At 46.9% G+C, this 26,225-nt stretch overlaps 1 protein-coding gene across 4 annotated transcripts; it reads left to right on the plus strand.

Annotated features, from left to right (window-relative positions):
- Nucleotides 1–153: 153 nt before the first annotated feature.
- Nucleotides 154–25,026, plus strand: GATA1 (GATA binding protein 1). 4 transcript variants are annotated; one of them, XM_035097156.2, is made up of 6 exons: nt 154–339; nt 14,910–15,107; nt 15,527–15,910; nt 17,286–17,431; nt 17,652–17,777; nt 18,755–25,026. In XM_035097156.2, exons 2-6 carry the CDS (start codon nt 14,936–14,938, stop codon nt 19,067–19,069), a joined length of 1,143 nt encoding a protein of 380 aa, XP_034953047.1. In that variant the 5' UTR covers nt 154–339; nt 14,910–14,935; the 3' UTR covers nt 19,070–25,026. The 4 variants fall into 4 exon arrangements, with proteins under 4 accessions (XP_034953047.1, XP_034953043.1, XP_034953044.1 ...); XM_035097152.2 differs by having other exon boundaries at nt 155–357; nt 14,894–15,107; XM_035097153.2 differs by having other exon boundaries at nt 155–357.
- Nucleotides 25,027–26,225: the final 1,199 nt, after the last annotated feature.

Here is a 26,225-nt window from a genome sequence, read left to right on the forward strand (position 1 = left end):
TGTCGATTTTGTTTGGTCTGCCTATGGGTTTTCATGTCTTTCCTCCAATTCCCTCTCCCTCTTCTTCATCCTCCTTGCCGGTCGCCTTTGGAGGAGGCGGAGACTTCACTTGGGTGGTTGCTGCTGTGACTTTTTTTTTTGGGTCATCGGTCCCCTCCCTGTTGCTTTCAGTCTTTCTCTCTCTCTCTGTCCCACCAGTACAGCCTGGGACATTGTAGGAAGGCTTGGTTGAGGCAGATCAACTGGCTGAAGTGGAGACACTTTCTCCAGTGTCAGCACAGCCCGTTCCCCACGTTTTCTAGGCTCCGTGGACCAAGACGCGTTCAAAAATTTGCCAAGGTTTGTGCTCTGCACCAGGTCAGTTTGATTCAATGCATGCCCAAAATCCAGTTTTTTGAAGTACAGTTGTTGATTTCTCTTTGAGTGATGGATATAGGCTAGGAATTGTTAAGAATAGTAATGGTTATGGATAGAGGAGTGGGGTGGACAGAAAAGCAGGATTGCAACATGGGTGGATAGGGCAAAGTGCTGAAGATGAGATGTGTTCAAGCCTCAAAAATCGATCCTCTGCTTTGGATGCCCTTCACTGCTACTGTATTGTTGGGGCTGAGAGAAGTGCACTCTGCACGTGGGTAGAGGCACCCTCATCCTCATTATTATTTTGCATGGTCTTTGTCTGAGCTTTGGGACTGAAAAGAGCTTCAAAGGCTAAGCCCTGATGTTGGCCATTTCCTCCTGCCTTGACACGAGGAGTATTTCTAAGCATGGGTCGGCTAGAGACAAGGCAAACTTTCCCCTCTTCAAATGAAAAGGGTGTTGGAACATGGCAGTGCATGGCCAAAGTGCAGTGAGTTCGAGAATGCTAGACGCAAAGCAATCACACAACGGACCAAGGTCTAAATTGTTAGGAATGTGTATGGTTGACTTGATTTTTTTAAAGTTACATCTAGATGGGATTCTCACTCCACAGATTAAAAAAGAGTAGTGGTATCCTAACAGATTGTGATAACCGAGAGGAGTAAACAGTTTAATAGATGAGCCAGCCTCCAATCTTTGTCAATTTCTAAGTCTGATTTGAGGGTGCTTTGAACATGGAGAGTGAATTCAAGAAAATAATCCTTGTAGATCCTTTGGGAAAGAGTGAAGGCTGCAATCCTATAAACACGTACTTATGGTGCCTAGGTCTCACTAGATCGCAGGGGACGTGTTTCTGATGCAAACAGGCATAGGCTTGGGCAAAAATGTGCTAGGTTTTGAGTTCTATTATTTTCATTTGTGCTGGAAAGTTAAAATAACTGCATCAAAAAACCCAGAGCAGATCTACGGTTCCTTGCACCAACTTCTAGTAGTGCAAATACAAACCCCCATATTTCATTACAAAAAAAAAAGGGTAGAGAATGAAGTGAATTAAGAGCACAGGAGCAGAAAAATGAGCATGAAAGCCATGAGAGAAACACATTGAGATGGCTGAGAAATGGCAGGGCAGACTTGTTGCAAGCGAGAAACACAAAGGCTGGCAGAACCTGCCAAGGTCAGAAAGGTGCTTGCAAGAACACAATGGGGAAGGGGGAGAGTGAATTGCCTGGACATGGCAGAGAAGGCAAATGTGGAGGTTGCTGCTTGTGTAAAGATGCTGAAAAGATCAGCGTTGTGCAAGGAAGGGAAGAGCACAGGACTATTCTTAGGCATACATAAAGTTATTAAATAGTAATAACCGAGGGACATTATTGTTATTGCTTGTTATTATGGTATGGTTTTCTTGGTATTTTAGTACTGTAAATCGCCCTGTGATATTTCGGTGAAGGACGCTTTAATAATTTAATAATAATAATAATAATAATAATTAATAGGTAGCATGGTGACTGGAGAGGACAGGGACAGGGCACTAGAAAAGAATTGTGCACTAGAGGCAAAACATGCCACCCAGAGTTCCAGACCAACGCCATGGGAGTTTCAGACGAACACATCAACCAGTTTCTTCACCGACAAACATGCTTTTCCACAAGGGAACGTTTGACCCTCTTTTGCCCTGTTATGATGATGCGCTGTGTGCAAGCAAATAACAATGGAGTTTTTGCATTCACTTTAGAGAGCATTTTAAGCAAACAGTCCAGCAGCTGCAGTCCTACTACCGTATGTGCAGCGACTCGGGAGGGAGTCCCATTTGATGCAGTAGGTTTTACTTCCACAGAAATACACACAGGATTGGGCTGTTCTTAAGCCTCCCATGGCAAAAAATGCCCCAAGAATTATACGTGAGAAGGAAGCCGGTCAATGTGGTGGAAGGAAGTTGGTCCTTCGACGTGGGGGGGGGACTGGGTTCGAAAAATCCTATCTCAAACACAAGCAGTGACTCGCTTTCTCATCTGTAAAATGGGAGCCACATCTCTGTTCGAAACCAACTGACTTGTAAGGAAGTCCTGTTGGTTCCAACGGAACTCCTCCTCGTGCAAGACAATGTTTTGAGGATTCTACCCTGAGAGTCATGGATGGGAAAGACAATTAATAACATTTAATATTAATAAGTTAATTTATTTAATTGGAACTAGGATCATCTGCGTGTTTATATAGCTGCCAGCTGAGGATTATGTTTCAAGCATCCGATGAAACAGACTCTAGCTCACCAAAGCATTTGCCACAATATATGTTAAGTCTTTCAAGTGCCACAAGACGCTTGTGTTTTTAGCATTAATTTCGCACATCAGACGACCCAAAATGCTTCATGTGCATTATGTCAGTCGTCCTTAGACCACCCCTATGAGGTAGGCCAGTGTTATTATCCCCACGTTGCAGATGGTGGTGGGGAAACTGAGACTGAGAGAGTGTAGCATGCTTAAGGAGACCAAGGCGGCATATACACCGTGCATTTAAAGCAACCCCAAAGAACCCTGGGAACTGTAGTTCTCTGAGGGGTAAACTGCAGTTCTGAGCATTCTTTATATGAGTGGTGTGCATTCTGAGCTGGGGACTTCCCAGCTCACACTCTTGTTCCTGCACTGCACCAAATATGGAAATATTGCTATGCACACACACACACATTTAAGCTTTAGAGATGGACATACCTCTGTACAGATTGATACAAAACTAAAGATCGACAAAAACAGGGGGGGAAAGAAAAACAGTGGGTGAAAAACCCCTGCATGAGGAAAGGATAGTAGGATGACCTTGTACTGGGAAACTCAACAGGTAGAAAAAAAAATGGATTGATGGAGAAACGCAGAGGCAGAGAGGACAGGTAAACAGGAATGGGATATAATGAAAGGAGGGGACACATATTAATTTCTTTTGCTCTCCATATAACTACCTCCCCATTAACATCTGATCCCAGAGACTAATGCATTTGCCTGGTAATTTTTTTGTCCTGGTAAGGATCCAAATGGAATGGTGGCAGGAAAATGGAGTTCAAGAAATGGGAGTGGGCTGGGTTTTCCATTCTTGTCCTCTCCTGACTTCTTAAGACTTCTCAGTTCCCCTTTTCCATTTGGGATCTATGGAGTTAGGGAAGGAGCAGAGGGCCTGAGAGGATGGACTCCACTAGAAAGAGCAAAGCCAGGAAGTCCTCCTGGTTTACCTTCTGCCTAGGCTCTCGGACACCTGGGTTCTTTGGAAGGTCCCATGTTCTTGTGAAGTTTCTGACGGGGAAGCTGCAGGCTGAAATGCAAGCTGGTCTCTCTGTGGGAGCAGCATCTGAAGGGTTTCAGGCTGGATTAAAACTGCTGCCTGTGATTCAATAGTGCCCCGATAACAAATACCCCACAGATAATTATCTGAAGCTGGTGAAGCTGGTGATAAGGTTCTGGAAGCATCTCTGGGGCCCCCGTGCCCAGCTCAGTAACAGTGTGCAGAGCGGAGTTACTAAATGGCTATGGGCACAACTGTAATTTTGGTTGAAATGAAAATATTCAAAAGGAAATTTCATTCTTGCTGATAAGGACTGGTGTAGCCCAGAGATAAGGTGATGCCTTTGATGTGTGTGGCATAGATGTTTGTGGCAGTGTTGCTTTGATGTATATATGTATGTGTGTGTGCGTGTACGCGCGCATGGACACACACACACACACACAGTTTGGGGCTATGCTGTATGGCATATTTCACATTTTCACAGATGAATACAGCACAGGCTCTATTTTAACACCCCTATTTTCAAAAGAAGGTTCACTATTTGAGCTCCCGCCCCCCCCCCACCTTCCCAGATTATTACACATTGCTGAAGTCTCTCATTGAGCTGCTATAGATCCTGCATTTATTTTCCCTGCCATAGTCTATCCTCCACTGGTTGAAAATCGAACACAGCATGTTCCTTATTGGCTTCAGGACCTTCTATACTATTTAAATTCAGAGTTTTGTTCCTTTGATTAGAGATGTCCGGGGGGGGGGGGCGGACGACATGCTTCTTCTACAATATGCTATCAAGAGCAGCAGTTGCAGGGTATGAAATGTTAGAGAGATGTGCCCCGCATGGTGTCTTCATGTTCATGTTTATACACATATGCAGGTGCACTAGAGGCAAGGTGTGCCGTCCACCTCCATTCAGAGATTTAATTGCTGGAGAGCCCAGGGAGGGAGCTGAACCCTGATGAACCCCTGAGAGCTGATTTAGAGGATTGAATTCAAAGTTAACTATACAACAGCTGGTTCATTTTATCACTTGAGTTCCTTGGGTGGCCTCACTTTATCAGGCTGCGGTATGTTTAAGAAGAGTTTAGTGGACCAAAACGCCTCAGCTTAGTTGAATCACTTAGAATTTTTTTATTGCTTCATTTGGTCTAGCGCTAATCACCCTTACAGGCGCTCTGGATATTTGGAAGTCGAATCATGGGAAGATTGCTTCAGGTAATATTGTAACTGCCTTGCTGGGGTTGTTCACCAACCCTTGGGCGCATACCTATTGCCTTATAACTGCAGCCAGTGTCTATAATTCTGAGCTAAGCTTGCCTGCACATCCAGTGTTGAACCAATCAGGACAACAGGTTTTTTCTGTGGTATCATAGACTCATAGAGTTGGAAGAGACCACAAGGGCCATCCAGTCCAACCCCCTGCCAAGCAGGAAACACCATCAAAGCATTCCTGACAGATGGCTGTCAAGCCTCCGCCTAAAGACCTCCAAAGAAGGAGACTCCACCACACTCATTGGCAGCAAGTTCCACTGCCGAACAGCTCTTACTGTCAGGAAGTTCTTCCTAATGTTTAGGTGGAATCTTCTTTCTTGTAGCTTGAATCCATTGCTCCGTGTCCACTTCTCTGGAGCAGCAGAAAACATCCTTTCACCCTTCTCTATATGACATCCTTTTATATATTTGAACATGGTTATCATATCACCCCTTAACCTTCTCTTCTCCAGGCTAAACATACCCAGCTCCCTAAGCCGTTCCTCATAAGGCATCGTTTCCAGGCCTTTGACCATTTTGGTTGCCCTCCTCTGGACACGTTCCAGCTTTTCAATATCCCTCTTGAACTGTGGTGCCCAGAACTGGACACAATACTCCAGGTGAGGTCTGACCAGAGCAGAATACAGTGGTACTATTACTTCCCTTGATCTAGACACTATACTCCTATTGATGCAGCCCAGAATTGCATTGGCTTTTTTAGCTGCTGCATCACACTGTTGACTCATGTCAAATTTGTGGTCTACCAAGACTCCTAGATCCTTTTCACATGTACTGCTCTCAAGCCAGGTGTCTCCCATCCTGTATTTGTGCCTTTCATTTTTTTTTGCCCAAGTGTAGTACTTTACATTCCTCCCTGTTAAAATTCATCTTGTTTGCTTTGGCCCAGTTCTCTAATCTGTTAAGGTCATTTTGAAGTGTGATCCTGTCCTCTGGGGTATTAGCCACCCCTCCCAATTTGGTGTCATCTGCAAACTTGATCAGGATGCCCTCAAGCCCATCATCCAAGTCATTGATAAAGATGTTGAATAAGACTGGGCCCAAGACAGAACCCTGTGGCACCCCACTAGTCACTACTCTCCAGGATGAGGAGGAGCCATTGATGAGCACCCTTTGGGTTCGGTCAGTAAGCCAGTTACAAATCCATTGAATGGTAGCATTGTCTAGCCCGCATTTTACCAGCTTCTTTACAATAATATCATGGTGCACCTTGTAAAAGGCCTTGCTGAAATCAAGATAGGCTATATCCACAGCGTTCCCTTCATCTACCAGGCTTATAATTCTGTCAAAAAATGAGATCAGATTAGTCTGACATGACTTATTTTTCAGAAACCCATGCTGACTTTTAGTGATCACAGCGTTCCTTTCTAGGTGCTCACAGACTGTTTGCTTAATGATCTGCTCTAGAATCTTTCCTGGTATTGATGTCAGGCTGACTGGGCAGTAATTGTTTGGGTCCTCTCTTTCCCCCCTTTTGAAAATAGGGACAACATTTGCCCTTCTCCAGTCTGCTGGGACTTCGCCTGTTCTCCAGGAATTCTCAAAGATTACTGTCAGTGGTTCTGAAATCACCTCTGCCAGTTCTTTTAATACTCTTGGATGTAGCTCATCTGGTCCTGGAGAGGTTCTGAAATCACCTCTGCCATTTCTTTTAATACTCTTGGATGTAGTTCATCTGGCCCTGGAGACTTGAATACATCTAAACTAGCCAAGGATTCTTGTACTACCTCCTTACTTGTTCTGGGCTGTGTTTCCCCTGCTGAATCATCTGCTCCATATTCTTCAGGTCGGGCATTGTTTTCTTTTTTGGAGAAGACTGAGGCAAAGAAGGTATTGAGGAGTTCTGCCCTTTCTCTGTTCCCTGTTTACATTTCACCATCTTCTCCTCTAAGTGACCCCACTGTTTCCTTGTTCTTCCTTTTGCTACGGACATGCCCATAAAAGTCCTTTTTGTTGCTTTTAACCTATCTAGCAAGCCTGAGTTCATTCTGTGCTTTAGCTTTTCTGACTTTGTCTCTACACGTGCTGGGTATTTGTTTGAATTCCTCTCTGGTGGTTTCCCCCCTTTTCCATTTTTTGTACATATCCCTTTTAAATCTAAACTCACTTTAAAGTTCTTTAGATAGCCACCCTGGCTTCTTTAGGCACCTTCCATGTTTCCGTCTCATTGGTATTGCCTGAAGTTGTGCTTTTAATATCTCCCTTTTTACAAACTCCCAACCATCATGAACTCCCTTCCCTTTTAGTATTTCTGTCCATGGGATCTCACCCAGCATTTACCTAAGTTTTCTGAAGTCGGCTTTCTTAAAGTCTAGGATTTGAGTCTTTGTATGCTTGGTTGCTCCTTTCCGCTGTATAATAAACTCCAGAAGAGCATAGTCACTCCCACCTAATGATCCTGCCACTTCTATCCCACTAACCAGGTCATCACTATTAGTTAGGATCAGATCTAAAATGGCTGATCCTCTTGTTGCTTCTCCCACTTTCTGGACAATGAAGTTGTCTGCAAGGCCAGTGAGGAATCTGTTTGACCTTATGCTCTTGGCTGAGTTTGACATCCAACAAATATCAGGATCGTTAAAATCCCTCATTACTACTATCTCACTTCCTTTTGAATGCCTGGTCATCTGTTCCAGTTAGAATGATTCTAACTGCTTTCACAGACAAATTTCCTGAATTGCAAAATTAGGAAAAGCAATTTACCTGGAACAGATAGCAGAAATTAGTCATTATCCATGGTAAATAGGAACATAGGAAGCTGCCTTATACTGAGTCAGACCACTGGCCCAGCTAGTACTGTCTACCCTGACTGCCCAGGGGTTCAGACAAGGAACAATCCCAGCCCTAGCAGGAGAGGCAAAGGATTGAACCTGAGACCTTCTGTATGCAAAGGAGATGCTCTACCACTGATCTGTGGCCCTTCCCCAGTAAGAATCACATAAAAGACCAATGTGTATATTCAGACCCTTTGGACTTGTGATTTGTTAAGCTGAAGACAGCACAGCATCTGTGGCTTGCCACCTGCTTGACTTTGACCTGGGCTTTTGACATCCAAGCTGGGAGGCAGGAAAACCAGATTTACCAAGCCCCTGGAAGGCCATCATCACACATGGTTGGTGCAGATTGCATTCTGCTAGTGGGTGACAAGTTGTGAAGGCCTGTTGCACATTTTGGGGAGTAATGGTGGATTCTAGGGCCCCATCTGCAGCACACATTTCAAGCAGTATAACAAGACATGTGTGACTCCAGCATTGTGACCCTCTAGAATAACAAAGGAGACCACCATGGCTGTTACAGCTGCAGTGGAATCTCCCTGCTCAGTACTGTGGGGAAAGCTTTTGCCCTTGTAGTTCTCAACAGATTCTCAGGGTCTATCCTGAGTCACAATGCAGTTTTAGAGCTCAGAGGTCTACAGTAGACATGCTTTTCACACTGTGCCAGCTGCAGGAGAATTGCCGAGAGCAGAGATGCCCCAGACGAAGCCTTTGACCTCATCAGCTGAAAATGACTCTTCACACTGCTCAACAAGATAGAAGGCTCACCTAAGCTCCGCAAGATGACTGTGTCCTTCCATGAGGACATGTGCGACTCAGTCCAGTATGACGGCTCATCCTCAGCAGGATCCCCAAGAACATGCTCTACGGCAGGGGTCGGCAAGGTTTACTTCACCTGGGCAGGTCCACTACAGTAGAGATCCCAGATCCCTCTGTGGGTTGGATTGCGTGCGTGCGTGCGTGCATGAGTGCATGCGCCCGTGATTTCTGGCATCTGCATCTGCGCAGATGCGATTTCTGGCACCGCAGAAGCGAGTCCCCGCGTTCTGGTGCAGTGAAGTTTAGCGCAGTGTGTGGGGACTCACCGCGAGTGGGCGGCTCGGTTCGGGGGCGGCTCGTGGGCCGGTTAAACGACCCCTATGGGCCGCTTGTGGCCCACGGGCCTTAGGTTGCCGACCCCTGCTCTACAGGGAGCTGGCTTCAGCCACCAGGTCCATTGGCAGACCAGCTCTGCATTACAAAGATGCCTGCAAATATGACTTGAGGATGGCAACATCAAGCACACAGTGTGCAAATCCCTGGTAGATGACTGCAGCTCCTGGAGACAGACAGTCTGGCTGTGCATCCATTGCAGTGACCAGAGGAGAAATGACCACTGGGAGAAGTGCAGGGAGAAGAAACACCGTGGTGTATCTGCAACAGCACAAAGAGGTGCCTTCCTCTGCCCCAGCTGCAACAAAACATGTCTCTCCCGTATCGGTCTCTACAGCCACAGCAGGCACTGTAACTCTCCAATGGTTTGATTTTGCCCCTGATGGCACACTCCTTCATTGTCTCTCGAGATGGACAGATGCCAACATACCACTTTGAACAGCTGCATTCAGAAGGGGCAATTGGGGGGTTGCATGTGTTTGCGCATATATGGTATAGTAAAGTGAGCTGCAAAATCTTGCATTCAAAAGCAGCCTCAGCCATGAACTCACTGACTGGCTATAGGCAGTTTCAGGCTTCCCAAATACATTATGGAGATAATGACCATGTTTGGATGATCATATCTTGCCTTTGAAAGCTGAGATATGAATGAGCCTTTCAGCCACACACAGGGCTCCTTCCATTCCTCTTTGTGCAAGCAAGCAAGCAAGCAAGCAAAAAAAAAAATCTTTTCGTTAACCATCACAGGATTGCCAATGTGATGTTCTCTGGATGTTATTGGACTCCTAGCAGTCCCAGGCAGCATGGCCAATGGAATTGTAGTCCAACTGTATCTGGAGAGTAACCATTTGACAACCTGATTTGAACCAGGAAACCATGGTTAACAGCTTCAGAACAAGCCAAAGTATTAAATTGTGGTTTTTAAATTGGCTTAATCTCTTGGCCTGTTTCGAAGCTGTTAATTATAGTTTCCTGATTCAGATGAAATGGGAAGCTATAACAAAGTGAAGACTTCTTGGTTTCATAGAATCAAAAACTTGTAGAGTTGGAAGGGTCTCCAAAGCCTGGTGCAAAAGACACAGGATTTGGGGTTCTTAAAAATACCCCTGGCTCCCTCTCTCTCCCCTGCTGCTGTCTGAAGATGCAGATCTTTAGACGGTTACGGATGTTAAGACATGCTGCCGAAGATGCTGCAAAGGTTTGAATTGAAACAATCTGTGTTTTTATCTAGTTTTGAAGTTTGTTTTTCACTGTACTGCCTTGCTGTCATTTTGTTGCTCGGTTTAAAATGATTTGTATGCCACCTTGAGCTCCCTTGGCCCAGCACGGGGGCTGCAGAGCAGGTACAGTGTTGCAAAAAAGCACAACAAATGCACACATATAAAAAATGTGTATCTGAATTCCGCAGCCCAGCCTATGACTCAGAATCTGGTCCCCCATTCCCCTCCCACAGAGCAAAATTGAGGAGGTCCTTTAAAGGCCCCAGAGGTGCAAAGGGGGAGGAAATGAATCAGAGGACAACAGCGCCACTAGTCCCACGTTCAGAGGAAGCTGGCATGTGTACAAGGTTGATTTCAAAAGGCTTCCTTTGGTACCCCATGACTGAACACACTGCAAAGATCGGGTGATAAGGCCTGGCACCGGATCCAACTGCCATTCACAGGGCAGAGGAACAGGATCCTAGAAAGATGTAGCTGAGGATGCAGAGTTTTCTGCAGGAAGCCCCCAAAGAACATGGCAGGCAAGGAGCTGCAAGCTCTGCTGGAAGGGTGCTTGTGAATGGCAGGTTAATGCGATGGGGTCTTGCTTGGTTCTACCTCCAGCAGATTTGAAAAGAGCTGGTGCTCCCTTGGGGTAGTGGAGGCTGGTCCACTAGGGCACATGGGGCACTGCCCCATCCCCCTTAGTCTTTCCCCAATCACCTGCCTTTTTTCTTACAACTAGCCCAGGGGGTGACTCTGCCTGCCAGCTGCCTCTTCTTTAAGGCTTATCAACACTTACGCTTTGCCCTGTGCTTTCTGGGCACAAGTCCACACTTGAAAGCTCCATGTCCGGGCGCCGTTTTTGCCCGCGAGCTTTGCCCATGAAAACCGGCTCTTTAAAGCTGAAGTTATCCGTGGGTTGCTGTTTGCTCTGCTTCAGCCCTGGAATCTGGTTCCTGATTTCATTCCATACTACCAAAGCTGAAATTAGCCAGAGTGTAAGAGGGACCCAGGTGGCGCTGTGGGCTAAACCACTGAGCCTAGGGCTTGCTGATCAGAAGGTCGGCGGTTTGAATCCCTGTGACGGGGTGAGCTCCCGTTGCTCGATCCCAGCTCCTGCCAACCTAGCAGTTTGAAAGCACATCAAAATGCAAGTAGATAAATAGGAACCGCTATAGCGGGAAGGTAAACGGCGTTTGCATGTGCTGCTCTGGTTTGCCAGAAGCGGCTATGTCATGCTGGCCACATGACCTGGAAGCTAGACGCTGGCTCCCTCGGCCAATAATGTGAGATGAGCGCCCAACCCCAGAGTCGGTCACGACTGGACCTAATGGTCAGGGGTCCCTTTACCTTTACCTTTAAGAGAGAAATACAAGCACAATACAGACACCTGTGTTTCCCCCAAAGGGGTCTCAGGTGACAAACATTGCTTCTCTTTCCCCAGCCTTCACAATTTTAGCCTCACAATTTTTGCTCTGGGAAGCCCAAGAGAGTCCTGCCCCTGCCGCCCCCCAAACATGAGCTTTGTGGCTGCCTGGGGTTTTGAACCTAGGTCTTCCCCTTGTCCAGTCTTTGCTTGACACACTCAATATATTATGTGGGACATACGCTGCAAGCAAACTCAAATACTGTATCACACACACTTTTTTTCTGGAACCTCATCAGATCTGGAAGCTGATATTGATGAGGAAAGTGAAGATGTCACTTCTGAGAAAGAGAGACTGGTTAGAGAAAGAGATAAGAGAAAGGAGGGTGAATTGCAGAGTCACTAGGAAAGGGGTTCCTCCGACAGGCCCTGGACTTCTCTGCCCCCCTCGGGCAAAGGAGGCAAATCTACAAAGGCTTTGCAAGCAGTGCTCTCGCCTGGGTTCCCATTAAATCCAATTCCCATCTAAGCACAAGGCTTAGGAAGAGCCAACCTGCACTACATTTATCACGCAATTCTTTTTGTTTATCCCATGGGAATCTGTTGCTGTGCCCCAGTGTATCTTTGCCATGCTGTTTTAATGGTAGGGATCAAAATGGGGGCAGTGTGTCCCCATTTTAACACTGCAGAGCGGTAAAGGATGGGCTGCAAAAACCAAGACTTTCGCCACCTCCCCACCAATCCATCCCAAACATCTTTTGGATAGAGTTGCAAATATCTGGTGGAGGCCCAGATATTTCTACACCCAGTGCTCACAGTTGTGTAGGATGTCATCTCACATCTTTTCAGGTGGACACACCTGGCCTACCTTCCCACTTTCCTCTTGTTCACACACTGAAATAATTCTACTTTCTATCACCACCCCATTTTGGGCACTGCATAATCGTAGAATCTTGGAGTTGGAAGGGACCCACAGGGTCATCTAGTCCAACCCCCTGCAATGCAGGAATCTCTGCTAAAGCATGCCTGATGGATGGCCATCCAACCTCTGCTTAAAAGCCTCCAAGGAAGGATAGTCCACCACCTCCCATGGGAAGCTGTTCCACTGCTGAACAGCTCTTACTGTCAGAAAGTTCTTATTGATGTTTAGTCGGAATCTCCTTTCTTGCAACTTGAAGCCCCTGGTTCGAGTCCTACCCTCACAGGAGAAAACAAGCGTGCTCCCTCCTCCATGTGACATAGCCAAAGAAACCTTTATTATTATTTTTAACCTCTCTTGCAAGCCTGAGCTCATTCTGAGCTTTAGCCAGCCTGACTTTCCCCCTGCAACTGTTGGCTACTCGTGTATACTCCTCCTTTGTGAGTTCCCCTTTCTTCCATTTCTTATACATGCCCTTCTTAATTCTCAGCTCATCTGTAAGCTCCTCATGCAGTCACATCGGTTTCCTTTTATTTTTCAGTTCCAATGTGGCTTAAGGATAGGCTGCCAGGTGGAGAACGGAACACACAGAGGCACACATTTACAGATGTGATTCTAGACTCTGAAACCTAGAGGTAGTTAGAAATGCTTGGTTTGTAGCCAATGTTAATCCTATTTAGTATAGACCCATTGGAAATAATGGACATGACTAACTTTGGTCCATTGATTTCAATGAGTCTAACTCTGCATAACTTAGTAGGATAGAAACCCTTGTGCGTAAGTGTTGTGCTTTACAAAAGACACTCCTCTCTTTGAGGTCAAAGTTTGATTTAAGGACAAGGGAGAACAGCAGAGGCCTCGACATTGTCCACCAGCAGTTAGTAGCACCTGGTCGGCAGGTGGAGCAGGTAGCAAAAGCCACCTGTTGTCTTCCCCACAGTGTTGATATGTATTCTATTTCTATTACAGTAATTATTTCTACATTTGTGTGAGCATATGAACTAGCATGTTACAATGTTGTGCAAATTGGATGCCCTCTTTGATCCTTTTTTTGGGGTGTGTGTGTGATGCAGATCCTCCTTTTTGGCAATACATAACTGGTCAAAAAGAAGTGCCAGTAGCACAGCTTGTTATCGCTGCTTCTGCAAGTGGCTATAAGAGCACCTCCTTAGGTAGCCTGACCACCGTTTTGCACCCCCTATAATGCCCTATACCTGGCATCATTCTGGGACACTGTGGGAGGGAGGAAATGTTGGTTGATTCTCTCTCCCTCCCTCTGTGGGTAGAGATATTCAGATAACATTTCTGCAGAATTGCCATTTTTTTCTTCTGGGATGGAATTTTCTCAGAAAAATGTCTTCTGAGAAATTTTGGCTCAGCTTTAGTTGAAAGGGGGCAGGTGAGCAAAGCAGCATTAATATTATATTTTATTTGCTATTATCTTTACTCATACTCTCTCATCCTTTATGTGTAGTTTGGATACTGCACTATGGACTTTGAAGTGGGATTTTCAGGTCACCTCACAAAGATCAAAATGCAATATGGGGCAAACTTCAAACTGATCTTGGTCTGAAGTAGCTTGGTTGCCAGTAATAGAACTGCTAGGTATCTAAGAACTGGCATGTTCAGCAATGGGCTGCCACATCTATTACCAAGAACAGCTGCCAAAAGAAGAGGAACATAAATATATTTATCACTGGGTAAATAGCGTTACAAAAGCCCAGTGCCTGCCTCTCTCTCTGCCAAGCAGTGGCAAGAGCATGGGATTACAGGCACACACACAGGGTCTGTGTCCCTTTGGAGAATACATAGAAGACACGGTGGAAACTGTCGTGCTTTAGGAAATATGGTTTATTCACCTATTTACACCTTCAATCATCCGGAGGGCAACACATTGGCAACCTCTGCTGCAGAGTGTTCTGGAAGTATAATAATAATAATAATAATAATAATAATAATAATAATATATTATTTATACCCCGCCCATCTGGCCGGGTCTCCCCAGCCACTCTGGGCGGCTTCCAACAGAATAAAACACAACAATCTATTAAACATTAAAAGCCTCCCTGAACAGGGCTGCCTTCAGATGTCTTCTAAAAGTCTGGTAGTTGTTTTCCTTTTTGACATCTGTTGGGAGGGCGTTCCACAGGGCAGGCGCCACCACCGAGAAGGCCCTCTGCCTAGTTCCCTGCAACTTGGCTTCTCGCAATGAGGGAACCGCCAGAAGGCCCTCGGTGCTGGACCTCAGTGTCCGGGCAGAATGATGGAGGTGGAGACGCTCCTTCAGGTATACTGGACCGAGGCCATTTAGGGCTTTAAAGGTCAGCACCAACACTTTGAATTGTGCTCGGAAATGTACTGGGAGCTAATGTAGATCTTTCAAGACCGGTGTTATGTGGTCTCAGCGGCCGCTCCCAGTCACCAGTCTAGCTGCCGCATTCTGGATTAGTTGTAGGCGAACCAAGATAAAACTCATGAATGCTTGTTCTAATCACTAGGCCCTAGCAATGTACTAGATCTCATTCACTTCTCAGTCAGGAATCTGGACTCTCCTTGTCTCATGTCCCATGCTTTTAAAAAAAATTCATTGCAGGTTTTATCATCTGCAGAGGAAGATTCTAAATAAGAGCGGACAATGGATTATTCTACTGTGGGGAGTGAAGACCCTGCCCCCCAGTATTTCGAACATCCCCATTTGCAAGCAAATGATGACGCAGACCTATTCTTTCCTGCATCAGAGGGTGTTGATGCTGGGGCCATGCCCACCTACTTCTCTCGTATGTCTGAATCCTACAGACACTCTCCAGGTAGGTATACAGTGTTTGCAAGAGGATATACCTTTAACCATATTAAGCAGGCTTCTTGTGGGGGAACCCATGTCCTTTAAATGTATGGTGTGAACAGAGTCTGGGAGCTCTCCGTGGTGCTGCACCACCTGCCGTCTAGCCCCGTGGAGGCCTCTGTGGGACCAGAACAGGACAAGAGGCTGCATGCTTCTGAAGACAGGAGCAGGTGCATGCGTGCGAGAGGAGCGAGCCTGTCCCTATAGCCTGACTGTGGGCTTCTTGGAAGCATCTAACTGGCCGCTGCTGGTAACAGGATACCGAACGAGGGAGCCCCTTACTCTGATCCAGCAGGGCCTGCTTGGCCAACTCTAGTGTAGGCCCACTGCCCATAACACCTGCATTACTTAATGTTTCCTTTTGTTTCCCCTCCTCTCCAACAGTGCGGCAGTTGTATCCCATCCTCAATGGTTTGCAGTGGCTGGATGGGCACCCTTACAACACAGCAGCTTGGGCCTCCAGTTCTTCTGGAAAGCCCCACGCTGGACTCCCAATCTACACCTCTGCCACATCCTCCTATCAGACCCTCCAAGCGCCTCCCTCGCCCAAGGACCTCAGCCCTGATGACAAGGAGAGCCCCAGATACCTGGAGATGTTGAAGACGGAGCGGATGAGCCCCACTCATGCCGAACTGCTGCCTTTGGGAACCCCGACCGGAGCAGCTTACACAATGGGGCAGGACTTTGGATACTTCCAGCCGTCTGGGAGTCCTTTGACAGCTGGGTATTCCTCTAAACTACGGGGGACAACACAGCTCTCCCCTACTGGTGAGGATTTTTGCTGGGGACCATCACATGGGCCGCAGAGCAAAGCGGGAACAATATGACACAATGGAGTGCACCACTCCAGACCTTTTCGAAAGCTTGCCTGCCTGTAAAACAAAAACACCTTGGTAAAATGGTGCCGACTGGAGAGGCAGCATGTGCGTTTTCAAATTTGTTTAAAAAATTGTACCAAAGTTAAAAATTTGCACCAAAATACTTTTTCATTTCAGTCCCGATGTGAATATTTTAATGCCGTTTTTTTTTATTAAAACAAAAGCAAAAAGCAAAAACCTAAACATGCCAAATGTGTGGATCACTCAGATGACATTTCCCATTGGGAAGTTTGGCCATGATGTTGAAGGAGTTTATGTGCTCTAGCCGGCCCAGCTGATCAGCACTTATTTTGTGCTCCTTGGATGTCAGAGCTGACCAACCATGAAGCTGTTTACCAGAGGCAACCGCAAGATATAGTTAGCGTAAAAAATGTGTTTAGGAGAAGCGATATCCACAGGCAAATCTATAAAATGCTAGAGTGCCCGTGGCTTGATCATGGTCATGAATTGCCACCTCTGAGCTGCAAAGTTCTGCTCATTAAATGTAGAACATATTTCTTTCCCACATTATACTCTGCATATGCTTAGTGGCACAGTAATTATGACCATACAGGTTCCAGATGTGGACTCTGGCATTGAAAACACGTTCTGAAGCTGACCTCTTAGGTTCTAGGATGAGCTTATACGCCAAGATGGATCCATAATGGAGATTAAGCTCTAGAAAGGGACGCAGGTGGAGCTGTGGGTTAAACCACAGAGTCTAGGGCTTGCTGATCAGAAGGTTGGCGGTTCGAATCCCTGCAACGGGGTGAGCTCCCGTTGCTCGGTCCCAGCTCCTGCCCACCAAGCAGTTCGAAAGCACATCAAAGTGCAAGTAGATAAATAGGGACCGCTCTGGCGGGAAGGTAAACGGTGTTTCCATGTGCTGCTCTGGTTTGCCAGAAGCAGCTTTGTCATGCTGGCCACATGACCCAAAAGCTGTCTGTGGACAAATGCTGGCTCCCTCGGCCTATAGAGCGAGATGAGCGCTGCAACCCCAGAGTCACGACACGACTGGACCCTTTACCTTTAGTATTTATTAGACATGCAAAGATTGGCTTCCTTTACCCGTTATGTAAATGAATTAATATTCCTCTACCCAGGTTCTGACAAATCATTGTTCTTGGCATCTTTCTTGCACTTTCTCTGTCTGGCCTTCTCCAGCCCAGAACTGCATCAGACATGCTGCTAGTAGCATCTCATCAAAGTGAAGGGCCTCATACCCTGCCTTTCTGAGCTATTCTGCCACTTCTCCACTGACTGCTTGTCTCCATCTCTTTCCTCAGAGGCGCGAGAGTGCGTGAACTGTGGAGCCACAGCCACGCCACTGTGGCGAAGGGACGGCACTGGTCACTACCTCTGCAATGCCTGTGGGCTCTACCACAAGATGAATGGGCAGAACAGGCCTCTCATCCGGCCAAAGAAACGTCTGGTAATATATTTTTGATGTTCAGGGCAACATTGAGGTTTGCAGAAGTACATTCTGGTGTGGTGGTGGGGGGGCATGGAAATCTGACTGACAGCGGTGGGCAGGAATGGACCATTGGGGTGGGTAGGGGAATGGAGTGGTGTGGCTGGGCTCCACGCGACAGTTTGTTGCGGCTACCATTTGTCACTGTATGTAACAATCCGCATCATATTCAACCATGCAGATCGTCAGCAAGCGAGCTGGCACCCAGTGCAGTAACTGCCAAACGACAACCACCACCCTCTGGCGCCGAAATGTGAACGGAGAACCAGTATGCAATGCCTGCGGTCTCTATTTCAAGCTGCACAATGTAAGCCATTGGAATAAGGGCATCTCAGTGTGACTATGTCCAGAAAACTGGATCTGGAGTGTCTTGATAAACAGCCTCAGCATTATCTCATGCATGCATGCTTGCTTCTCTCTCTCTCTCTCTCTCTCTCTCTCCCTCCCACACCCATTTAATGGATAAAAAGCATTACACTGATTTTATGTCAAGTGACTTAAGGACTGTTTTGGCCTAGACGACCTGCCACACCAAATAAGTGTGTGCAACTAACTTCAAAATCTGCATTTCCCTAGAACTGAGAAAACACATTTGTTTCATTAAACACCTCCCCAAATGCCAACGTTTTCAGAATGCAGATGTTTAGCGTGCTGTGATAGCTGTCAAATTCTGTCTGCAAGCTGGTGGACAGGATAACAAGAAGTGGTACGGCACTGTGGACAAGGCTGCACGAGCACTGAAACAGGAAGCCTGCTCTTCAGAAACTGGCACTGCCATAAATGCACACCATGGCCTTGAACGAGCCATCCTGATAAACTTCACTTTATTACTTAAACCTGATGGTTTCTTCTTCTGCTGGGTTTTCCCAGCCACTCTGGGCGGCTGACAGCATATCTAAAAACACAATAAAAACATCAAGTGTTAAAAACCTCCCGATACAGGGCTGCCTTCAGATGTCTTCTAAAATTTGTGTGATTCTTTATCTCCTTGACATCTGAAGGGAGGGTGTTCCACAGGGAGAGTGCCACGACCGAGAAGGCCCTCTGCCTTGAGAATGATCCTGTCAAACCCGGTGGGGTTTACTTCTGAGTTAGTATGGCGCCATAGCCAGCCCCGCGCCTCTCTGCCCTCTATTTGAACCAGGCACCTGCTCTGCAAACAGCTATTGCTCTAGCCTCTTCTTTACTCTATGATCTTCCTGCGATTCCTTCTACTTGCTGTCTCTCGACCACTCTGCGGCACTGCTCCCAGGCTCGCTCATGGCTCCATCTTTTGCCTTCCAGGTGAATCGTCCCTTGGCAATGCGCAAAGATGGGATCCAGACCCGGAACCGCAAGGTCTCTTCAGCCAAGTCCAAAAAGCGCAAGGGGAATTCCGGAGACGCTGCCATGTCCACCCCAACCCCCTTGGAGATGATGCCACCGCCTCTGATGGGGGAAGAAGCAGCTGCCCTCTATACTCTCAGCCCTATGATGTTGCCAGGACATTTGCTCCCTTTTGGACCCAATCCACACCTGCTAGGCTCTCCACCAGGCTTTCCTCCACAGGCTTCTCCTGCCCCACATGGCTCCCCTGGGGTTGTCTCTGCATTGGGGTAAAGAGCCCTACAACCACACAACAACCCACAGCATTCATGTACAGTGACTCTGGGACCAATAAGCAAGGAGTGCACATCTCTCTTGATAATTTTTTGGAGCACGTGTATTAACTGTTTGCAGCATGGGCCCCTTGGAAGAACAGGTGAAAAGAATAACAACGGGAGGGTGCTCTGATCCCGCAGCTCGTCAGTAGAGAAGACATATATCATGGGGTAGTTCCCCCCAAGCAGCGGACGAGGGGGTGATAAAGTAGTCAAGCTCTTTTGCAGGCTGACTGTGCCGCTTCATACTGCAAGTGAGAAATGCTGGGGCTGAGGCTGAATGCTTCCCCATCGGGGAGCAGGTGATGGGAACATGTGCTGTCCATGCAAGGGAACACAGGATGCTGTCTCACCCCGAGTCAGACCACTGGCCCATTTAGCATTTGCTACACTGACTGGCAGCAACTCGCAAGGATTCCGGCCAGACGTCTTTTCTGGTCATTCTGGAGGTGCCGGGGGTTGAACCCCGCATGCAAGGTATTTGTGTTACATTCGGGCTATGAAGAAACAACGGAAGGACAACTCTTCTCTCTGACATCCACTGTTTCCTATGCATGAAAGAAGATTCTTGTGCAGTCTCTCCACCTACTAAGCCATAGACGGAAGCGAGCTACTGATCCCTCCTCCGCCCAGCTTTCTCCACCCCATCTGTAAAGAGCTGCTGTCCAATTATCTCCAACCACATTCCCTTCCTTGCCTATTTGGCTGAGCATGCCCAGCTCATTTGCGTACCTTACATACTCCAGGAGTATCTGCACCTGCTTTTCTGCCCTCCCAGCTATGTTCCCCCTGTGGAATAATTCGGGTGAGGGCTCTGCGTGTGGCTGGATGCTTCCCCTGCAGCCTGGATTGCATGAAAACAACAAGTTCATAATGAGCACCTGTTCTCTGCACCTCCACCACTGCCAGACTGGTGAACTGGCCCATCATAAGCAAAGCACATACTTTTGAACAGTGCCTCCCTTCTCGTCTTAGGGAAGCACGTGTACAAATGCAAAAAGAAATCTAGTTTTATGCTTGTGGGGAATAGTGCTTCCGCTCATCCTATTTGTCATGTATATGGTAAACTGACCCTGCCTTTTTAAGTCAGTCACCCCATCCTGAATCCTCCTTATGTTCCTGTACAGTGGAACCTCGGTTTATGAACACCTCGGTTTACGAATTTTCAGTTTACGAACGCCGCGGACCCATCTGGAACGGATTAATTCACTTTTCATTACTTTCAATGGGAAAGCTCGCTTCAGTTTATGAACGCTTCAGTTTATGAACAGACTTCCAGAACCAATTACACCAGGCATCCCCAAACTTTGGCCCTCCAGATGTTTTGGACTACAATTCCCATCTTCCCCGACCACTGGTCCTGTTAGCTAGGGATCATGGGAGTTGTAGGCCAAAACATCTGGAGGGCCGCAGTTTGGGGATGCCTGAATTACACCCATGCTTCTGGTTAAGTACGCTTCAGGTTGAGTACTCCGTGGATCCATCTGGAACGGATTAATCCACTTTCCATTACTTTCAATGGGAAAGCTCGCTTCAGTTTATGAACGCTTCAGTTTATGAACAGACTTCCGGAACCAATTGTGTTCATAAACCGAGGTACCACTGTATACCTGCCTACAATGCAAGTGGCAATCCTAACAGTCACCCCCACCCCCATTATGTATCTCAGCTGTCCCGTCCCGTCCCCGGCAAGCCAAGACACTGGCAAAAGTGTGGCTATCAGTGTGGCTATCAGTAGAGATTTAGGGAAAAAGTTGTTCCATGTACATCTCAGCTGCTCGCTACTGCTTGCCTATTGTGGGACACGTGAGTTTTGTTTTGGGACTCCTTTGCCTTGGGGAATGCTGCACTCGGGCACGCCACTTCCATCTGCAGTGTTGTTCAATCCAGGAAAAAAAACCTTTCCACTTGTTTCTGCTGACTGTCTAAACCGACCCGTTAAAAATTAGTTGCTGAGCAGGGCAATTTGTACATGTTTGGTACCGGAGTGAACCGACTTTTGTCCTGCACGATCTACTGAAAAACGGGGGGACATCCATCATTGTCTTTCAATTTACAAAGCAAAGCACACTCATGATCTCTTTAACAGTTAAGGCACAACTAATCTGCTTTATTATATATTCCATTTGTAACCTGGAATTAAGTCACCTCTGCCTGCCATTGGCTCTGGCTTCACCTCCTGTTGGCCTCTCTGCCTTGTGCCCTACCATCCTCAGTGAGCATCAGACCAGAGCCCACCTGGCCTATCATTATTTTGAAAGGATTTCAACTATTGAATTTATTGAATAATTTATTACGGTCAAAGGCCAGCTTTTGAAAACACATTTGGGAGAACAACCCCGAAGTACAAAACATATATAAAAAACTTTATACAACAATAAAATTAATATTGGATTTCAACTATAAGCAGATGCTTATAGTTGGACAGCTGGGTGTGGACTAGGGATTCTGTGGCCCTCCAGATTTTGTTGGACTCCCAACTCCCACTGGCACTGCCCAGCATAGCCAATCATCAGGGATTATGGGAGTTGGAGTCAGGGTGGGGTGGGGCACATGTTCCCTATCCCTGCACTAGGCAGGCCACCTGAAGCCATCTGGTGATCTACAACTGGACGACCTTCCACCGACTCCTGTTCCATCCTGGTATCTCACCATTCACCCATCTTCTAATGCATGTAAGGAATTAACTTATCCGCACCTCAAAATCCATCCTGAAATGCACTGGCCCAAATCCGCTTCCCAGTACATCTCCTAATCCTCTCTTTCCATGGGTATATTCATTCCCATCTCTAAAGCATCGCAATAGGAGACAAAAAAGAGGAGGAGATACGTGCTGACCTTGAGCAGAGATAACGCACCATGTTGACTCTTCACTGGCTTTGTAAATTTGCCACTGAGCTTCCATTGATGCCCTGCTCTTTGGGGGTTTAAATTTGTTTCAAAGCTGCAGAGGGGAAAATATATATACTAATTTGTGTTAACAACAGGGGTGTGTGAGTGAGTTTTGTCTTTGGCAAGTTCCAGCTATGGCATGGCTTGGGCTGCCTGGGAGGAGCTTCCACAGTGGAATGCCGGCTTTTTCAAGTGCCTTCACTAATTTTTGTGCAAAGTTAAATGGATCATGAAGACACATGATTCCTGTAAAAAGGAGTGGGGAGGGGAGAGACATGTTCAGCTACAACAGACCTGCACAGCCTGCGGCTCTCTTGACTAAACACAGTCCATCAAGGAACATAGTTTATGTTGCATACCTGCCCTTCACACAATCTGGACAGCTAACAAAAATACAAAACACCATAATTGCAATAAAGCAATCTTAAAACCAACAAGGAAGAAAACCACACAAGTTAAATGTGAGTTGTAGACATTCAAAGTCTGAGTGCAGTAAAACCTTTAAAACTAAGGGCCCTCCTGATGCCCCTTTTATTGAGCATCCATAATTATTTGTAGTCATGGTGCTGTTGGGGCAGTCATAAATGATCCCTCTTTCAACCTATAAAGGTTTTGGGGTGGTTAGACTGCTTCATTTCCAATCAGTGCATATCTTGTAACTTCCTGCTGAAATTTCTCATACTACAAACATGGGGGCGGGTGGTGTTGTCCCACTTTTGTTGTGCTACTGTCTGTCTGGACAGTGATCCTGTGGTAGCACTGGGGAAGCATTCTAGAACATCTAATGAAGCAGAATAAATCCATACTAATGCAATATTATTGTATCGATAACGTTTTGCAGAATGCCGTCACAATGGAGGGGGGAGGTTAATGAGATATACAGGTAACAAAAGGATGGGTCTGCACAAATGCAGTTCTGTGTACTTAAGCTCTTTTTCGGTTCAAGGTAAAGATTAATGAAGCAGGTGGATTTTGAGAGGGATGAAGACCAGCAAGGAGGGGAAAATGGGCAGAAGTGTTTATGAGACAAGACTTGTAGGTAGCAGGTTGTGGTGGAAATACTCTCCAGGGGTGTGGCTAGCCTGTGGTTTGACTGCAACTCCCATTACCAACTCACCACTGGCTGGGAGGGAGTGATGGGTCTGTTGGAAACACCAGGTGGAGAAAAGCAGGTTAGCCACCCCTGCTCTATGCAACTCTGCTTCTTGAAGAAGAAAAAGAGCACCATCTCCCCAGCTGGGACACAGCAACCATCTCCAGGGACCCCGATTCTTAGCACTCTCTCATCTCATCCCACACACAACACGATTCCTTTGCCAGAGCTGTTAGGGGACTCCCGGAGAATCTGTCCAAGGACAGCCTTGGCTCTTGCTCTCCCTTGAAGTGCTGGTGGTGGAGGCTGCCTATCTCCCAACATCTCTCCCACCCCTTTTCCCACATCCTTCAGTAGAGCCATCAAAGGAGTCAGTGGCGACTTTATCTGCTCCATCAAGTCACAGTCTCTGGAGGTCTGCAGAATGAGATCATCGCTCCCCACGCAGTCCCCTCCTCTGCAGATAAGGGGCTGGCATGAGTGCTGGGAACAAGGTTGCAGAAGGCAGGAAGAGGAGGATTGGCTGCAGTGCCTCCCTCTCTCCTGGGCTCTGGCCCAAACATGGGTTTCATTCCATACCAGCAGCGGGTAGCACAGGCTGACCTACTGAGACAGACCCTTCTGGGGCTAATAAGGAAGAAAAGCACGTTGCTGCTGCTGGGTGGGTCAGTAGGTTTCTCGATCAAAGACAGATGATCTCTCTGTGTCATATGTTCTGAAAATGCAGGACTCACTTCACTGCTTTCTGCCACAGGCGCCTTGCAAGGACATGGGCAACTTATATACAGGCTGAACTGTGGATAAGTGAGAGTCTAGAGAAAATCCAGGTTTTGGATTTACCAAAACCAAAGAAGCCAACATCCTGGGACCATGATGAGGAGACTTAGGGTATACTTTGCATACAGTGCACACCACCTGCTAGCTTCTGAAGCCACATTCACACCACAATCCATATTGAGCTCATAGCTTCTTGGCAAATACTGGTTTGATGCATTCGCTACCTTTGATCTGACAATAAAAGCTGGATGTGGAGTATTAATGGGAAAATACCCTAACATCAATTGTGCATGTGCAGATGAGCGCAGGTGGCAGGTGTCTGGAGGGACACGGAAATCACAAAGTTCATGCACATAAAGTTAAGACATCCTTGCCTCCTCTCTGATGTGAACAACACTGTGCAAATGAGGCCTGAACAGCAGCCGGGGGTGGTGGAGGAATGGCCTTGCTGCTGTGTGTTTTTCACTTCTCTCTCTGTTGTTGGAAGGGCTGCAAATGCACCAGATCTTATCCCATGAAAATAGGCAGAATATACACTGTGCAATATGCATATCAGCCTAATGCATGTGTACTCAGTAGGCTGTCAATGGGGGATTTGTTGTTGTTGTTTAGTCGTTTAGTCATGTCCGACTCTTCGTGACCCCATGGACCAGAGCACGCCAGGCACTCCTGTCTTCCACTGCCTCCCGCAGTTTGGTCAGACTCATGTTCATAGCTTTGAGAAAACTGTCCAACCATCTCATCTTCTGTCGTCCCCTTCTCCTTGTGCCCTCCATCTTTCCCAACATCAGGGACAGGTCTTTTCCAGGGAGTCTTCTCTTCTCATGAGGTGGCCAAAGTCTTGGAGCCTCAGCTTCAGGATCTGTCCTTCCAGTGAGCACTGAGGGCTGATTTCCTTCAGAATGGATAGGTTTGATCTTCTTGCAGTCCATGGGACTCTCAAGAGTCTCCTCCAGCACCATAATTCAAAAGTATCAATTCTTCGATGATCAGCTTTCTTTACGGTCTAGCTCTCACTTCCATACATCACTACTGGGAAAACCATAGCTTTAAATATGTGGACCTTTGTAGGCAAGGTGATGTCTTTGCTATTTAAGATGCTGTCTACGTTTGTCATTGCTTTTCTCCCAAGAAGCAGGTGTCTTTTAATTTCGTGACTGCTGTCACCATCTGCAGTGATCATGGAACCCAACAAAGCAAAATCTCTCCCTCCCTCCATTTCTTCCCCTTCTATTTGCCAGGAGGTGATGGGACCAGTGGCCATGATCTTAGTTTTTTTGATGCTGAGCTTCAGACCATATTTTGCGCTCTCCTCTTTTACCCTCATTAAAAGGTTGTTTAATTCCTCCTCACTTTCTTCCATCAAGGTTGTGTCATAAGTATATCTGAGGTTGTTGATATTTCTTCCGGCAATCTTAATTCCGGTTTGGGATTACCCCTAGCTAAATATACGCAGCAAGGAAAGGGAATGTGAAAGCAGCCCTGTCTAGGCCTTGAATCTGCCTACCCACTAGTCTCCCCCAGTTTACACCCCCTCTCAGACCATGCTCACTAGACCTCTTCTGCATCCTGTCTCCTTTTGCCTGGTTAGAATGTGTCCATGAATGGCAATAATGGCTGTGTGTTCACATGCCCATATGCTGTGCACTCACTGTGTTTCCAATAGCTCTGCCCCCCCCCCCCGGCGACGTGGCCCCTGAAACACTGCTTGTGATAGAAAGTGGCCCTTTGGGCTGAAAAAAGGTGCATGCCAGCATCTGGAACAAGGCAATGTCCCAGCCAGCTGCTGTGGATGACAGCCAAGCGTGGTTCCCAAGCAAAGCTGACTGTGGTGCCTGCCCACTGCCACCTGCTCGCAGTCAGCAGCTCAGGCCACTGGGGCAGGGAATGCTCCCATCATCCTTGACTATTGGCCATGCTGGTTTGGGCTGATAAGACCTGGAGTCCCTAACAACTGGAGGGCACTATGCTGGCTAGCCCAAGTCAGTTGGAACGGACTTGTTCCATTACTTTATTCCATTGGTCACTCCTAACTTAAATTGGATTGAGGTTGCTGTGATTCAAAGGGAAAGTATTTTAGGCTTGGTGCAGCGTTCAGCTATGATAAACTGACAACCTCAGTTTTCCTCATCTGCAAAATGGGACTAGTACCATATCTCACACAGAGTTATCTGGAAAATGAAGAAGCCTGGAAAATGAAGAAGCCTGGGGGTTAGGGACAGAGGAGACCAAATAAATATGCATTTCAAAAAAGGATATATCACCGTGTTTCTGATCAGATGGACGATTGTAGCTCAATACGGCCTCTGTCCTTTTGCAGTTGCAGCTTAGGTTTTGCCACCTACTCTGTCTC

Source organism: Zootoca vivipara, chromosome 16 (assembly GCF_963506605.1).
Source record: "Zootoca vivipara chromosome 16, rZooViv1.1, whole genome shotgun sequence".
In the NCBI taxonomy this organism is placed as follows: domain Eukaryota; kingdom Metazoa; phylum Chordata; class Lepidosauria; order Squamata; family Lacertidae; genus Zootoca; species Zootoca vivipara.

What these genes read in the sequence shown, in the direction of transcription:
- GATA1 (XM_035097156.2), top strand. Translation starts at nt 14,936, where the DNA reads ATGGATTATTCTACTGTGGGGAGTGAAGACCCTGCCCCCCAGTATTTC. An exon ending in TCCGGCCAAAGAAACGTCTG is followed by an intron (nt 17,432 to 17,651) that starts GTAATATATTTT and finishes TCAACCATGCAG; the next exon opens with ATCGTCAGCAAGCGAGCTGG. An exon ending in TCTATTTCAAGCTGCACAAT is followed by an intron (nt 17,778 to 18,754) that starts GTAAGCCATTGG and finishes TTTGCCTTCCAG; the next exon opens with GTGAATCGTCCCTTGGCAAT.